The 13,036-nt window shown below is 69.2% G+C and overlaps 2 protein-coding genes across 2 annotated transcripts; one reads left to right on the forward strand and one right to left on the reverse strand.

Moving 5' to 3' along the window:
- Nucleotides 1-887: 887 nt before the first annotated feature.
- On the reverse strand, nt 888-3,108 carry DBNDD1 (dysbindin domain containing 1). Its single transcript, XM_075715748.1, has 4 exons — nt 3,060-3,108; nt 1,995-2,141; nt 1,115-1,255; nt 888-1,042 (listed from the first exon to the last, which is right to left on the reverse strand). Exons 1-4 carry the CDS (start codon nt 3,106-3,108, stop codon nt 888-890), a joined length of 492 nt encoding a protein of 163 aa, XP_075571863.1.
- Nucleotides 3,109-5,925: 2,817 nt separating this feature from the next.
- DRC4 (dynein regulatory complex subunit 4) lies at nt 5,926-13,036 on the forward strand. The gene is made up of 10 exons (XM_075715760.1): nt 5,926-6,012; nt 7,477-7,674; nt 7,861-8,067; nt 8,484-8,538; nt 9,152-9,357; nt 9,628-9,795; nt 10,141-10,227; nt 11,211-11,420; nt 12,535-12,600; nt 12,899-13,036. Exons 1-10 carry the CDS (start codon nt 5,998-6,000, stop codon nt 13,034-13,036), a joined length of 1,350 nt encoding a protein of 449 aa, XP_075571875.1. The 5' UTR covers nt 5,926-5,997.

Consider the following 13,036-nt stretch of genomic DNA (forward strand, 5'->3'; position numbering starts at 1 on the left):
GTGGGGCTGGGGCTGCTGCGGGATCCCGGACCCGCACCCGCGGGTGCTCCCCGTGTCCCTGCCCCGCACCCGGGTCTGCGTCCGGACCTCCCCGCGGATTCCCGGTGCCGCCATTGCGCATGCGCCCCCGCTAGGGGGTGCGGCTGTGGCGCGCCGCCCCTGACGTCATCGCCGTGCGACGAAGCCGTGCCCGTTTTCACGCCCACCGGGGAGACCCCGGTACCGGCCGAGCTGGGTCCCCGCTGCCCCCGCCGGCCCTGAGCTCTGCCCGGGCTCGTCCCCGGTGCCCGGCCCCGCTGCTCGCCCCTCCCGGTGCCCCCGCCCCGCTCCCCGGTCCCGCAGCCCCTCCCGGTGCGGCCGTGCCCGGGGCAGCCCCCGCGCCCCTCCCGTGTCCCACCCCCGCTCCCTCCCTTCCCACCCGCGGCGACGGGAGACGGGGCAGAGCCGCGGCGGGGGTGGCTCGGTCGGTTTTACCGGAACGCAGCGCTGCTACATAAGGAACGGGGCAGGCACCGGCACCGGCCGCGCTCCGCCGGGCTCCGCTCCCGGCAGCCGGGGCCATGCCAGCCCCGGCCCCACGCTGGGCTGCGGGCAGCCCCGGGCCACGGTGGCTCCAGGAGGCACCGGTTGCCCCTTCCCCGGGGCCCGGGGCTCCGGTTCACCGGCGTTACCGGCCCCGCGCCGCTCTCCACTGGCTGCCTCTGCCCTGGACCGGGCCACGGTGCCTCCGGGCCAGCAGCCCCTCGCCGTGGCATCAGTCCTGCGCCCCGGGCAGGGACGGGCCCCGACGTTACCGGGGACGAAAAGCAGCGTCCATTCCCCGGCGGTGGTCCCGCGTCCGTCCCTCGGCGCGTCCCCATGTCCGTCCCGCGGGGCCTGGGCAGCCCTCAGGGCTCCCGTGGCCGCTCGGCGGGCAGGAAGGCGTCCGGCGGTGCCGGTGGCAGCTCCGGGTCACTGAGGTGCTTCTTCTCCCGGCCCTGCTCCCGCGCTCGGGTCCAGGAGGGCGAGCGCAGGTAGCCGGCCCGTGGCACCGGCTGCAGCCCTGCGGGGACAGACGGCTCAGGGCCGGACGGACGGACAGACGGACAGGCCGAAGGCGGCCCCGCTCGCTCACCGCTGGGCGATTCTCCGGCCGCGTTCTCCTCATCGGAGTCGGCGAAGACTTCGGCCAGCTCCTGGTCCGACATGTCGGTCAGCTCGGTCAGGTCCAGCAGGTCGAAGTGCACCTCCAGCGAGGAGACGCTGCTGAGGGGCTCTGCGGGCAGCCAGCCGCGCTGGGGCACCCGCCGGGATGCCCCGGGGATGGGCTCTGCGGGTGCCCTGGGCGAGGGGCTGGTGCTTGGGGAGCCGGGCGGGGGGACACGAGGGGCTCGGCGGGGGCAGTGGTCAGCTGGCGGCTGGTGGGGGACCCCGGGGGCTGGCAGGGACCTCAGGGGCTGGCAGGACATGCCAGGGGCAGGCAGGGACCCCAGGGACAGGCAGGGGAACCCGGGGGCTGGCAGGGGACCCCAGAGACAGGCAGGGACCCTGGGGCTGGAAGGGGACTCGAGGGGGCTGGCAGAACATGCTATGGGCAGGCAGGGACCCTAGGGACAGGCAGGGACCCCAGGGACAGGCAGGGGACCCCAGGGACAAGCAAGGACCCTGGGGCTGGCAGGGGACCCCAGGGACAGGCAGGGACCCCAGGGACAGGCAGGGGACCTCAGGGGCAGGAAGGGACCCCAGGAGCTGGCAGGGGACCCTAGGGACAAGCAAGGACCCTGGGGCAGGCAGGGGACCCCAGGGACAGGCAGGGACCCCAGGGACAGGCAGGGACCCCAGGAGCTGGCAGGGGACCCTAGGGACAAGCAAGGACCCTGGGGCTGGCAGGGGACCCCAGGGACAGGCAGGGGACCCCAGGGACAGGCAGGAGATGCCAGGGGCAGGCAGGGACCCCAGGGGCAGGCAGGGACCCCAGGGGCAGGCAGGGGCTGCCGGTGCGGGGCCGCACTCACGTCTGCGCTCAGCGACCTGCAGCAGGCCGGCGCTGGGGATGGGGATGCTGCCCTGCTCCTCCGCGGGGGCTCCGGGGGGCTCCTGGGCCGGCCCGTGGGTGGGGGTCCCCGCCGGGCGCTCCGGGGCCAGCACCTCCTTGCCGAGCTCTGCGATACCGGCACTTGCCGCGTCGGTGACGGCAGCTCCCCGCCGCTGGCCCTCCGGGGCTCCCCGGCTGAGGGGTCGGGGGGCAGCGGCGACCCCAGCGAGGCCAGGGGTTCCGGACAGAGCTGCACAGGGCCCGGCAGCCCCGGTGCCGGCAGCCGGCAGCCCCGCGCCCCCCACCCTGCGCAGCCCCTTTGTGTCGGCGAGACAAAAGCGCGGCCTGTGCCGGAGCCCAGACAAGGGGCGGTTTGTCTGCTGGCAAGAGCCGGCGGGGCCGAGGCGGCCGCGGTCGTGGCACAGCCAGGCCCAGGCACTGAGAGCGGGCAGGAGACCCCCAGGGCGGCACCAGGCACCGCAGCACCCGGACCCCCGGCCCACCCCGCGGCCGGTGCTGGGTGGGACAGAGCCGACTGTGCCCCGGCACCGTGTGTCACTGGGCCCTGCCGTCACCGTGTTGCCAGGTGAGCCGGCACCAGGACAGGCTCACCATGGGCTGGGCATCTCCTGCTGTCCCCCGGGATGGGGACAGCAGGGCAGGGGACAGAAATCCCCCCGCCCAACGGAGCTGGGACGGGAAGGGACGTTACGGGGGCGTTTGGATCAAGTTCCTGGTACACGGAACCGCAGGACACCGGCTCCACCGCGTCCTGACCCCGCAAGGTGGGAGCGGGCACCCCGCATTGCCAGCACCTTCCCTCCGGCCAGGAAATGGGGTCCCCACCCCACTCCAGTGCTGGGAAGAGCTCCCTGGGGGGGACATGGGGGCTGCCCACTCCTGCCCGCTCCCGCCATCCCACGTGCTGCCACGGTGCCTCGTCCTGGTGGGTGACACCGTGGCGGTGGCACCTGGACCGCATCCGTCCCCCCCGGACACCGGCAGCCTCCCGACCCCGCTGCCCCCTCCCCGAGCCCCCACCCACCGGGGCACTGGTCCCTGCCGCAGAAATCCCCTCTGGCCTCCGCCTGCATGGTCACGCCGTGCCGCCGGCTACGCCGCCCCGCTCCGGCCTGGGCTCACCGGCTGCCTGGCGGGGAGCGGGGCCGGCATCAGGGCTCCCTTCCCGCACGCTGCTCGCTCTGCTGACTCACGTCAAACCGCAGAGCCAGGCAGTGGCCGGCTCTGGCCACCCCACCGGCATCGGCCGTGCTCCCAGCCGGTGCCCGGCCCGGTGGCACTGTCCCCATGCACGGCTCCGAAGGGCCCGGTGGCCACGGGTGCCGCGGGAGGGCACAGCCGGGGCAGCCACTGCGCTGGGGGCCGCGGTGCTGCCGTGCGCAGGGCACACGCGGGAGGGACGGGCGTCCACGGGAGCCCCCACGTTGCCATGCGGGACCCCGCTGCAGCCCCCGGCTCAATGCCGGGGTTCCCCCCGGCGCAGCCACCACCCCATCCCCCAGCGCCCCAAACCCTCCGCGCTCCGCCACCAGCACTGGCACACCAGCATGGGGGGGGTCTGCCCCGGCACCCCACCTCCCCAGCCGGCACCCCCTGCACCTCAGCCTGCCCCAGGCACCCCGTGCCCTGGTCGGGCACCCCACCACACCCCCATGTCCCCTGAGCACCCCACCATGCACCCCCACGTCCCCTGGACACCCCACTGCACCCCCACGTCCCCCAGGCACCCCACTGCACCCCCACGTCCCCTGGACACCCCACTGCACCCCCAGCCCCCCATGCCGGCTTCTCCCTAGGCACAGCCCCCCTGTGCCCATCCCCGTCCCCCCTGCCCGTGCTGTGCCCCCCCCGCCCCGCTCCCTGGCCCCCCACCCCTGCGGCCCCCGGCACGGCCCCACGGGGCGCACGCACGCACTCCCCCCCCCGCACAGCCGCACCCCCCCTCGCACACGCATCCCCCACACCCCCCATCCAGAGCCCCCTGCATGCCCCCTTGCACACACCCCCCCCGGACACCCTGCCCTGCATCTCCCTCCGCACCCCCTGCACCCCAATGCATAGCCCCTGCACTCCCCGTGCACTCCCACCCCCTGCACCCCCCGTGCACACACCCCCATTGCACCCCCTCCTTTGCACCCCCTTTGTACCCCCCATGCACCCCCTGTGCACCTCCCTTGCACCCCCCGTGCACACCCCTTGCACACCCACCCCTGCACACCCTGCCCTGCATCTCCCTCTGCACCCCTCGTGCACCCCCACCCCGTGCACCCCCACCCCTTGCACCCCCCGTGCACCCCCCTTGCACCTCCTTTGCAACCCCCTGTGCACACCCCTCGCACACCCCTTGCACCCCTCTTGCACCCCCACCCCGTGCACCCCCACCCTTGCACCCCCCATGCACCCCTTGCACCTCCCTTGCACCCACCCGTGCACACCCCTTGCACCCCTCTTGCACCCCCACCCCTTGCACCCCCGTGCACCCCCCCTGCACACACCCCCTTCCACACCCCTTGCACCCCTCTTGCACCCCCACCCCTTGCACCCCCAGTGCAACCCCCTGCACACCCCTTGCACCCCTCTTGCACCCCCCGTGCACCCCCCTGCACACACACCCCCCTGCACCCCGCTTGCACCCCCCTTGCACCCCCCCGCGCACACCCGCTGCACACCCCTTGCACCCCCACCCTTGCACCCCTTGCACCCCCCCCGCCGCCCTCACCTGCGGTGCCGGCCGCTCCCGGAGCCGCCATGGGCCGGGCCGGTGCCGGTGCCGGTGCCGGTGCCGGTGCCGGTGCTGGGCGGGGCGGGCCCGGTGCCAGCCCGCAGCCCGCACACTGCTGCCCGCCGCGGCGGGGGCGGGGCCGGGGGCGGAGCGGGGCCGGGGCTGGGGCCGGGGGCGGGGGGGGGGGGGACCGGGACCGGCCCCGCCTGCCCCGGGGGGACCGGAGAGGGGGTTGCGGAGGGGAGCCGGGAGGCACGGCGGGGCCCGGGGGCGGGAGATGCGGGATGCAGAGGTAGAGCCGGCGCGGGGGGACGGGGACGAGACGGGAACCGGGGGCGCGGCGGGGCCCCCGGGCGTGCGGCGGGGCCGCGGAGGGGAGCAGCGGGAACCCCCGCTGCGGCGGCCGGGGATGGCGGGGCACGGCGGGCCGGGGCGCGGAGGGGGGCTGGGCTCAGCGGGGACCCCCGGGGCTCAGCGGGGACCCCCCGGGGACAGCGGGGACCCCCCGGGGCACTGCGGGGACCCCCGGGGCTCAGCGGGGACCCCGGGCCCGGAGCAGGCCCCGCCGCCGTTGCTAGGGCGGGGGCCCCCGTTGCTAGGGGGCGTGTCCTGCCGCCGCGCACTTCTCGCGAGATTTGCCCGCCCCGTTGCCTGGATACCGCGGCGCCGCCGGCGGCCGCCATGGTGAGAGCGGGGCCCGGGCCGCGGGCAGAGCCGGGCCCGGCGGCGGGGACGGGGGATGAGGGAGCCCCGGGGGGCTCCGGGGCTGCTGCCGAAGGGTCTCCCGGCGCCGGGGGGTGCGGGCAGGGGAGGGCGGCGGGGCCCGGTCCCCTCCCGGGCAGGGGAGGGAGCCCCTTGGCGCTGGGCGGGGGCACCCCCGAGGCGTCCACCTGGGGCTGGGCGTTTTGGGCCTGGGGGCTTCGCTGCGAGGCTGAGCCGGCTGGGCATGAGCTGCGGGTGTCCCGGAGGGTCTCAGAAGCTTCCAGGCTCCTCCTGGGGACCCTGGCTCCCTCAGCCAGCGCTCCCCGTCACCCTCCTCGTCCTGTCCCCGCCATGAGAGCAGGTAACGCTTCGTGGCCTGGGCCGGTGCGGGGGCACTGAGCAGCACGGCTTCCTCCCGGCACCGCGCGCACACCTCGTGCATTCTGCTTTCTTTCCTCAGGCACCCAAAAATAAAGCCGGGAAAAAAGGGAAAGGGAGCAAAGCACCAGCAGTGGTGGATGCCTTGTCCCCGAAGGAGATGAGCCAGGAGCAGGTGAGAGATCCCCCGTCTCCGGGCCCACCCCTGGCTAGGAGGATGTTGCCGCTTGCAAGAACAGCGCTCGGGACCCCTGCTCGGCGCCTGGCTCCAGGGACAACAGGTGGCAGAGGGTGACAGAGACAAGTGGCCGGGGTCCATTTCAGTGCCTGACGCATGTCTGGGCCATGGTGGGGGTTCTTGCTGTTCCTGGAAGGAGCAGCCCCCTCATCCCGCCCTCCCCTCCGCTGGGCTGGGGCACTCTGCTCTCCAGCCCTGCGCCCTTGTTGTCTTCTCCCCAATTCCATAACCCCGGCAGCCTGCTCAGCTGGGCGATGGCTCAGCCTAGAGCTCTGCGATTGCGGCCGGCTGCGCTCTCGGTCACATTGCTGCTGGGGCAGGAGGCTCCCGTAGGTGTGGGGAGGGCAGGCAGAGGTGGAAGGTGCAGCTGCTGCCCCGCGGTTGCTCCAGGTCCTGCTTGATTTGCCGGGTGTCCTACAAACGGAGGAGGAGATGGCCCTGGCCTGGGGAGCTCACTTCTGGGATAAGATCTTGGACATCTCAGTGCAAGCAGTGTGCCCAGGTGGCCCAGAAGGCCAGCAGCATCCTGGCTTGTGTCAGGGATAGCGCGGCCAGTGGGAGCAGGGCAGGGATCATCCCCCTGTGCTCGGTGCTGGTGAGGCCACACCTGGAATACTGGGTCCAGTTTCGGGCCCCTCAGCACAAGAAGGACATTGGGGTGCTGGAGCGTGGCCAGAGAAGGGCAGCGGAGCTGGGGAAGGGTCTGGAGCACAGGGCTGGTGGGGAGCGGCTGAGGGAGCTGGGGGTGTTCAGCCTGGAGAAGAGGAGGCTGAGGGGAGACCTGATCACTCTGCAGCTCCTGGCAGGAGGGGGCAGGGAGGGGGGTGTTGGGCTCTTCTCCCAAGGAACCAGCAGTAGGATGAGAGGAAATGGCCTCAAGCTGTGTCAGGGGAGGTTTAGATTGGACATTAGGAAAAATTTCTTCACGGAAAAGGCGGTCAAGCATTGGACCAGGCTGCCCAGAGAGGTGGGGGAGTCCTCATCCCTGGAGGTATTTGAAAGCTGTGTAGACGTGGTGCTTGGGGACGTGGCTTAGTGGTGGACTTGGCAGTGCTAGGTTAGCAGTTGGACTCAATGACCTTAAAGTTCTTTTCCAACCTGAACAATTAAATGATTCAGTAGTATTTAGGCACCTGAAAACCGTGTTACCGGACCCTGTGAGACAGACTATCTGAGCCCAGGCTGCTTACAGTAGGATAAGGTTTTGTTACTCCTTTTCCAGAGGCTGGTGGGTCCTGCCAGGTCCAGGGCTCCTCCCTCTTCTCTGCTGTGCTCCTCTGTCCTGGTAACAGCCCCTGTGTCCTGCCGGGTTTGCGTCACGGCTCGCCGTGGGTGTCTTGCGGAGGCGTCTCTCCGAGGCCTCCTTTTCCCCCTACCTGGCTCTTCCCCTTGGCTTTGCAGCTGGAGAAGCATGTCGTGCGTCTGCGGGAGGAGCTGGACCGGGAACGGGAAGAGCGCAACTATTTCCAGCTGGAGCGTGACAAGATTCACACCTTCTGGGAGATCACCCGCCGGCAGCTGGAGGAGAAGAGAGCAGAGCTGCGGAACAAGGACCGGGAGATGGAGGAGGCGGAGGAGCGGCATCAAGTGGAGATCAAGGTGGGAGGGGAGAAGGCGAAAGGTGTTGTGGGTGCTTTGGGTGAGCCCCGGGCAGCTCTGGGGAGATGAGGGAAGGGGGAAGAGGAGGAGGAGCTGGGCGGGATGCAAGCCAGCAGCGTCTCGGCCAATATCCCAGCTCCGGGTGTCTCCTGCTGAAACCCCTCACCCGGTCTGGCTTGTCTTTAGGTTTACAAGCAGAAGGTGAAGCACTTGTTGTACGAACACCAGGAAAACCTCACCGAGCTGAAGGCAGAGGGCACCCTGTCCATGAAGCGGGCCCAGAAGGATCACTGGGCCCAGGAGATGGAGCTGCGGAAAGACGTGCGCTCCTTGAAAGTGGAGCTGAAGGAGCAGGAGCTGGCCAACGAGGTGGTGGCGAAAAACATGCGCCTGGTATGTCCCTGGCCGGGCCGGAGACGCGTGCGAGGCACCTCTGCTGCGGGGCGAGGTGGTGGGGCTGCCGGCCCAGTCCTCCCAGCCCCGGCGTGTAAGCGGGAGCCTGCCTTCCCGCCTCTCTCCGTGGGGTGGGATGGGGTTTTCCACAGGCAAGGGTAACAGCTGGACTTCGAGGCGGTAGGAAGTCAGCGCAGGAATGGGGAGAAGGGCTTCCTGGGGCGGCTCCTGAACCCCCTTCCCGCAGCAGGGAGCTGTGGGAGCAGCTGGAGAGCCAACGAGCCGCCGTTTGCATGGATAACCTGGGATTGGTGCTGCGGCAGGAGCCTTTCCCAGGGAGCAGGAGGGAATCCCTCAGGATGTGGCTGACTCGGGACTTGGTTGTCTGCCTCTAACACGTAGCTTCTCCCTAACAGAAACAAGAGGAGGAGGTGACCCGGCTGTGCAACGACTTCGAGAGACAAGTGAAAGGTCAGGATGTGCACGTAGCTCCTGCGCGGCCTCCCTTCGCCAGCGTGCCGGGGTGGGCTCCTCCGAGCTGCGCTGCCGGGCTCCCTGGCCGAGCCTCGAGCAGAAAGGGGGCCATTTTGCCCCTGGTTCAGGCCCATTTTCCCCCCAGTTCTTGCTCCCCGGTGCTCTGGGGCTGTCAGACCCCCAGCATCATGCGACTGGAGCGAGGCCGGGCGCCCGTAGCGTGGGCTGAGGGGTGCAGGCAGGGCGCCGGTCGCTGCTGCCAGGCCATACCGCAGACCGCAGCTGCCTGGCCGCGCTTCTCCCGGCTGCGGGACGGGCTGGCTGGAGGAGCCCTTGCAGAGTCCTTGCTCCAGTCTCGTCCTCGGGGGACGTTTCGGGTTCTCACAGGCTGACTTGGAGCGTTTCCATGCCCTCTTTCCAAGGGCGCTATTTCTGGGCTCTGCTCTCCGTGGTCCCAGCGTAAGCGCTGGCAGCCGCGGTGACGCCGCTAACGAGCGTCTTGTCCTCGAGTAACGCCGTGGTGGCGTGCGCCGGGATGGCTAACGGGGCTGGGGCGCGTTACGCAGGGTCCCCAGGAGGTCGTCACCCGGCCCCCTCTGCCCTCCCCCAGAGATCGAGGCCAAATACAGCAAGAAGATGCAAGCGCTGCGGGACGAGCTTGACTTGCGGAGGAAGACGGAGATCCATGAGGTGGAGGAGAGGAAGAACAGGCAGATCAGCGAGCTGATGAGGAGCCACGAGAAGGCCTTCGGTGACATCAAGAACTACTACAATGACATCACCCTCAAAAACCTGGCGCTCATCAGCTTGCTGAAGGTACTGCCTGCCCCCCTGCCTGCAGTGTGTCACCCTGCCACCACGGGACTGCTCCGGTGAGGATTTCACCCAGCTCCGGCCAGTTCCCGGGTGGCGGTGTGGGTGCTGCCGGTCTCCGGAGGGGTTGCACACCATTACACGAGCGAAGCTCTTGAGCGCAGGGTGACCGTGTCTTGCTGAGCCGGCAGTGGGAGGGTGTCCGGATGGTGCGGGGAAGCTCCGAGGAGCTGAGCAGCCCTCAGGAGTTGGCACTCGTGTTCCCAAGCACAGGAGGAGGTGGAGGAGATGAAGAAGAGAGAGAATCACTTGGAAAAGGAGAAAGCGGATGTGCTGCTCCAGAACAAGCAGCTGAAGGAGCCCCTGCAGCAGGCCCGGGAGGAGGTGTCTGAGCTGCAGAAGAAGTTGGCCCACTATAACAAGGACAAGGAGGCCCTGACGGTGAGTGGCCGGCCCTGCCCTTCCCCGGGCCACCCTGGCTCTCTCCTGGAGGCAGTGACCCCTGCCATTCGGCTGGGAGCTGCCTGGCCAGGTCGCTGAGCGAGGTCCTTTTGAGGCCCTTTCAGCTTTAGCTGGGTGGTTGGAAGATCTTGGATGGGACTCCCGGGACTCTGGCAGCAAGAAACCAGAGCAGCCCCTGCTGCGGAGTGGGAAGGGAGTTGGTGTGGGCACTGCCTGGTTTTTCTCCCCTGTATCTCTGCTGGTCGCTCTCCTCCCTTGCCAGAACCCGCTCCCCACCCCTCCCAGAGGAACCCGTGCTCTTTAACTGTCCCTTCCCTCTCGCAGAACACAAAAGCCCGTCTGAAAGTCACCCAGAAGGAGCTGAAGGATCTTCAGTGGGAACACGAAGTGCTGGAACAGAGGTTCAGTAAGGTGAGAGCTGCGGGTGGGTCTGGGCATCCTGCTTCCCTCTCCAAACCCTGTTGCCTCCGCAGAGGACTGGGCACGGGGGCTTAGCAGAGTTTGTGCTTAGCCGAGGGCTTTCTGAAGCTCTAATCCAGAGCTGTGTGATATCTGCTGCTTCCAGCAAAGCTTCTCACAGCTTTGGCGTCTCCCGCGGTCAGCAGACAAGCCTGGCCTTGTACTTTGCTAAGCAATCATGCACGCTCCGGTGGTCCCCTCCTGGCCTGTGAGGGACTGGCTGCAGCAGCGGCGCAGGGGCAGAGCCCCGGGGAGAGATTGTCACGGGCCAACACCCCCGGCCACGGCTCGCCCCCTCCTTCTGCCCGCGTTCGGGGGTCGCTCGCCGTGCCGGGGTGGCTCGGGGAGAGTCCTGTTGGCTGAGTTCTCCCAGACTCTGCCTCTCCCCCCCACCAGCTAACCCAGATAAATCTACCGAGGCGAGAAGAGAGCTCATTTGTAATTCGTAGAAATCCCCAAGAATATGAACGTTGATCTGAGGCCTCGTTAACAATCCGTCATTAAGGCAGGAACATACTCGGCGCGTTCAGAAATAGGCTGTGGAGGAGAGACTGCGTCCTAATTAGGACACTTATTAACTAGCGGTGAGCCAGGGACTCCTGCCAGCTGCGAGGAGGAGAGGAGAGACCCCCGCGCGCCGTGGGGCCCTCTCTGAGCTCTGAAATAATGCCGCGGCGAGGCCCTCAGCCCGTTCCGCTGTCGGTGAGCCCCGTGGCCGGCGGGGTAGGAGGAAGCAGAAATGTCGGTGCTGAGGAGGTGCCAGGCACGGAGGGAGGGAGGGGAGCTGCGCTCCAGCACCTGCGTTCCCTGCGGGTGCCGTGGGGAATGGCCGGGCTCTTGCTGGAGCAGGCAGAGCCGAGCTGCCCGACCTGTTTGCTGCCAGCCTGGGGGTCCCGAGGGCGGTTGTTGAAGGCGTGCTGGTTTTTTGGGAACAGGTGCAGGCGGAGCGAGATGAGCTCTACCAGAAATTCACCAAAGCCATTCACGAGGTGCAGCAGAAGACGGGCTTCAAGAACCTGCTCCTGGAGCGCAAGCTGAAAGGACTCCTCAGCCTCCTGGAGAAAAAGGAGGTGGAGCTCAGCGAGGTCTTTGCAGCCTCCAACCTCGACCCGGGCGCCCTCTCCTCGGTCTCGCAGAAGCTGGAGGTACCGCGTGCTGCCGCGGGGCCCTGCGAGGGCTGGTTTTGGGGGGCAGAGGCTGCTCCGGGGCGAACGCAGACCCTGCAGCCTGTGGGTCCCCGTCCTACGTGGCCGTAGCTGCCACGTCACTCACTCCCGGCGCTCCCAGGGCCACGTGCAGTGCCGCAGGGCGCTCCAGCTCTCCCTTGAGAGCGGAGCACGTGGGTGTCGGAGTTTGGCACCGATCTCTCCCTCAAGTGGGGCCTGTTTTGAGGAGAATGGCCCCAGGCCGAGCAGCCGGCTGCGTGCGGGGTCCGTCAGAGGCCCTGGGGTGCTCTGTGCGGCCGCAGACAGCGTTAGACGGGTTCCCAGGGGCTCTGCAAGGTCTGCCGTGCTAAAAATAAGTACGCAGAAAGCCTCGGCGTGGAAACCCCCATTCCTGGAGCCTGCCGCAGCCGTAACTGGAGAAGCAGCACTTGCTTCGGGCTGGGTTGAGACGCAGGGGATGTGGGTTCCGTGCTCGGCTCCGCCACTGCCCCGTGGCCCTGCCGCTCGCCCCACCATCCCCTTCCGGGTCCCCTCTGCAGGGGGTGGCCGTGAAGTTTGTGGATGGCCTCTTGCCAGGGCAGCCCGGGGACGCGCACAGCGGCAGCCGAGGCTCGGGGGGGCGTGGGACGGGGATGGATCACCTACGAGCAGGTGCCACAGCAGCAGGAAGGAAAACACATTCCTGGGAAGGCGTCACGGCGTCGAGCTTTCCCACAGCTGCTGGGGTCCTGGAATTCCTTTGCTCAGCTGCCTCCAGCGTCTTCTCGGGGAGACTTTCTCCCTGTAATTCTGCCGGTGCCACGGCGGCAGGGCGGTGCTGCTGGAGCAGGTGCTGCCATCACCCCCCCTGCTTGCAGCGGGGCTGACGATGATGGCGTGGCTGTGCCGGTGGTCCGGGAGGTCCCTGTCCCTCGCCTGGGGGTCTCTGTCCCTGGCAGTGCTGGCTCACAGGGAGCAGGGTGGCTGTGCCGCGAGCCACTCCACTTGAGCCAGGCCCCGGTGCCAGCTCCGCTGCGCCGCTCCCTCCCACGGCACAGCCGCCATGCCCCCGGGGCTGAGCAGCCGCTGCCTGACGCGCCGTCTCCCTTTGCAGGACGTGCTTGATTCCAAGAACGGCACCATCAAAGACCTGCAGCTCCAGCTGGCCCGAGTCTGCAAGGTGAGGGCAAGGGGCCGGGGCTGCCCTGTCCCCCCTGGCTCGGCGCGGGGGGCTGCTGGGCGATGGCCGCAGCTTTTTGGGGGTGGAAACGGGACCTTCCGCTCCAGGCCTCGTGCGGAGCGGAGGGAAGGGAACTGGCAGCAGGCCAGCTGAGCCCCTTCATGCCCCATGCCGGGCAGGACCCAGCCCAAGCTGCGGTTTCGCCCTGCGACGGAAGGCATGGGGGGGTGCAGGGAGCCTGTGCCGCGGAGGGGCCGGAGCTGGGCGTGGGGCTGACCGCGGGGCGCTCCTCTTGCAGGCGCACGACGACATGCTGCAGACCTTCGAGGCAAAGCTGACGGCCTTCGGGATCCCCCTGGATAACCTGGGCTTCAAGCCCCTGGCGAGCCCCGCGCTGGGCCAGGGCCCCGCCGGACTGGTTGCTGTGCCCACCTGA

This window comes from Pelecanus crispus, chromosome 8, assembly GCF_030463565.1.
Source record: "Pelecanus crispus isolate bPelCri1 chromosome 8, bPelCri1.pri, whole genome shotgun sequence".
NCBI lineage: Eukaryota > Metazoa > Chordata > Aves > Pelecaniformes > Pelecanidae > Pelecanus > Pelecanus crispus.

Bases quoted from the DNA above. Each gene is read 5' to 3' on its own strand.
- DBNDD1 (XM_075715748.1), bottom strand. From the start codon at position 3,108: ATGCAGGCGGAGGCCAGAGGGGATTTCTGCGGCAGGGACCAGTGCCCC. The intron at 2,142-3,059 runs GTGGGTGGGGGC...CCGGTATCGCAG, and splicing joins CGGCAGGGACCAGTGCCCCG to AGCTCGGCAAGGAGGTGCTG. The intron at 1,256-1,994 runs GTGAGTGCGGCC...GGCTGCCCGCAG, and splicing joins GCAGGTCGCTGAGCGCAGAC to AGCCCCTCAGCAGCGTCTCC.
- DRC4 (XM_075715760.1), top strand. The intron at 7,675-7,860 runs GTGGGAGGGGAG...GCTTGTCTTTAG, and splicing joins GGCATCAAGTGGAGATCAAG to GTTTACAAGCAGAAGGTGAA. The intron at 12,601-12,898 runs GTGAGGGCAAGG...CTCCTCTTGCAG, and splicing joins AGCTGGCCCGAGTCTGCAAG to GCGCACGACGACATGCTGCA.